We start from the raw sequence: 989 nt of genomic DNA on the forward strand, positions 1-989 counted from the left end.
CCCCCCCCCCCCCGGCGGGCTTGGGGTGGGAGCGCCGGGCGGCGCCGTCGGCCGTGGGCACCACGCCCTCGCCGCGCAGCTCGCGCACGCTGGCGGGCAAGAGCGCATCCACGAGAGCCGCTGCGCTCGCCGCGTACGCGCCCGAATTACCAAAGCACAAGGCGCCCGGCTGACCCAGGCACCGGCGGCCAGCATCGTCGGCGGCGAGCAGCGGGCGGTAGCACCGCGGCCACGAGTTGCACTCGCCGCTGAGGAGCTGCCGATCGCCGCGACTGACGCGGCGCAGCAGCGTCTCCGTCGAGGCCGTGACTCCGTTGACGACCATCGTGTCCCACGCGTCGACGACAATGACGGCCGCGCGAGGGGCCAGTCGGCGGAGCAGCGCCGCGGCGCGCGCAACCGCGTAGAACTTCTCTCGCACCGCGTTGCCCATGCCGCCCAGCTGCTGCCCGAGCCCCAGCAGCACCAGCGGGAAGTCGAACTTGGCGGCCGACGGCCCGAGCAGCCAGTCGGGCGGCAGCGCCGTGGCAAAGGCCAGAATGATCACCGCCGCGCCGGCCGCCTCGGGCCACGCCAGCTGCGCGCACTGGTCCAGCGCGGGGCCCGCCAGGCTGCTCGGCGGCGGCGTGTAAGCAGACATCGTACCGGCGGCGGGGCAGCGGCGCGTGCGGCGGTTTCCTGCCAAACCCCGGAAAGTGGGTCAAAAATGACCACGGCGACACGTGTAGGCGCGTATCTTAGCTAAGGCTCGCGCCCTGACGTGTAAGTGCTCATGTGCACCGAGCCCATATACGCACCTGCAAGTGTGGACGCGAGTATTAACTAAGATGAGCGCCCACACATGAGGATGCGCGTCTGCGTCCAGGCAGCCCAGATACGCGTCTTCGTGTCTGGGCGCTTATCTTGAGTAAGGCTCGCGCCTACACGTGTAGCTGCGTATCTTGAGATGAGCGCCCACGCTTGTGGCGCCTATCTTAGCTAGTACTCGC

The 989-nt window shown here is 69.6% G+C and overlaps 1 protein-coding gene across 1 annotated transcript; it reads right to left on the reverse strand.

Moving 5' to 3' along the window:
- Nucleotides 1-61: 61 nt before the first annotated feature.
- Nucleotides 62-640, reverse strand: EMIHUDRAFT_257487 (hypothetical protein; the record flags this gene model as incomplete). The annotated part of the gene is made up of 1 exon (XM_005763601.1): nucleotides 62-640. A coding segment is annotated over one exon (579 nt), but the record flags the coding sequence as incomplete, so codon positions are not given.
- Between the last annotated feature and the right edge of the window lie 349 nt (nucleotides 641-989).

This window comes from Emiliania huxleyi (assembly GCF_000372725.1).
Source record: "Emiliania huxleyi CCMP1516 unplaced genomic scaffold EMIHUscaffold_6259, whole genome shotgun sequence".
NCBI lineage: Eukaryota > Haptophyta > Isochrysidales > Noelaerhabdaceae > Emiliania > Emiliania huxleyi.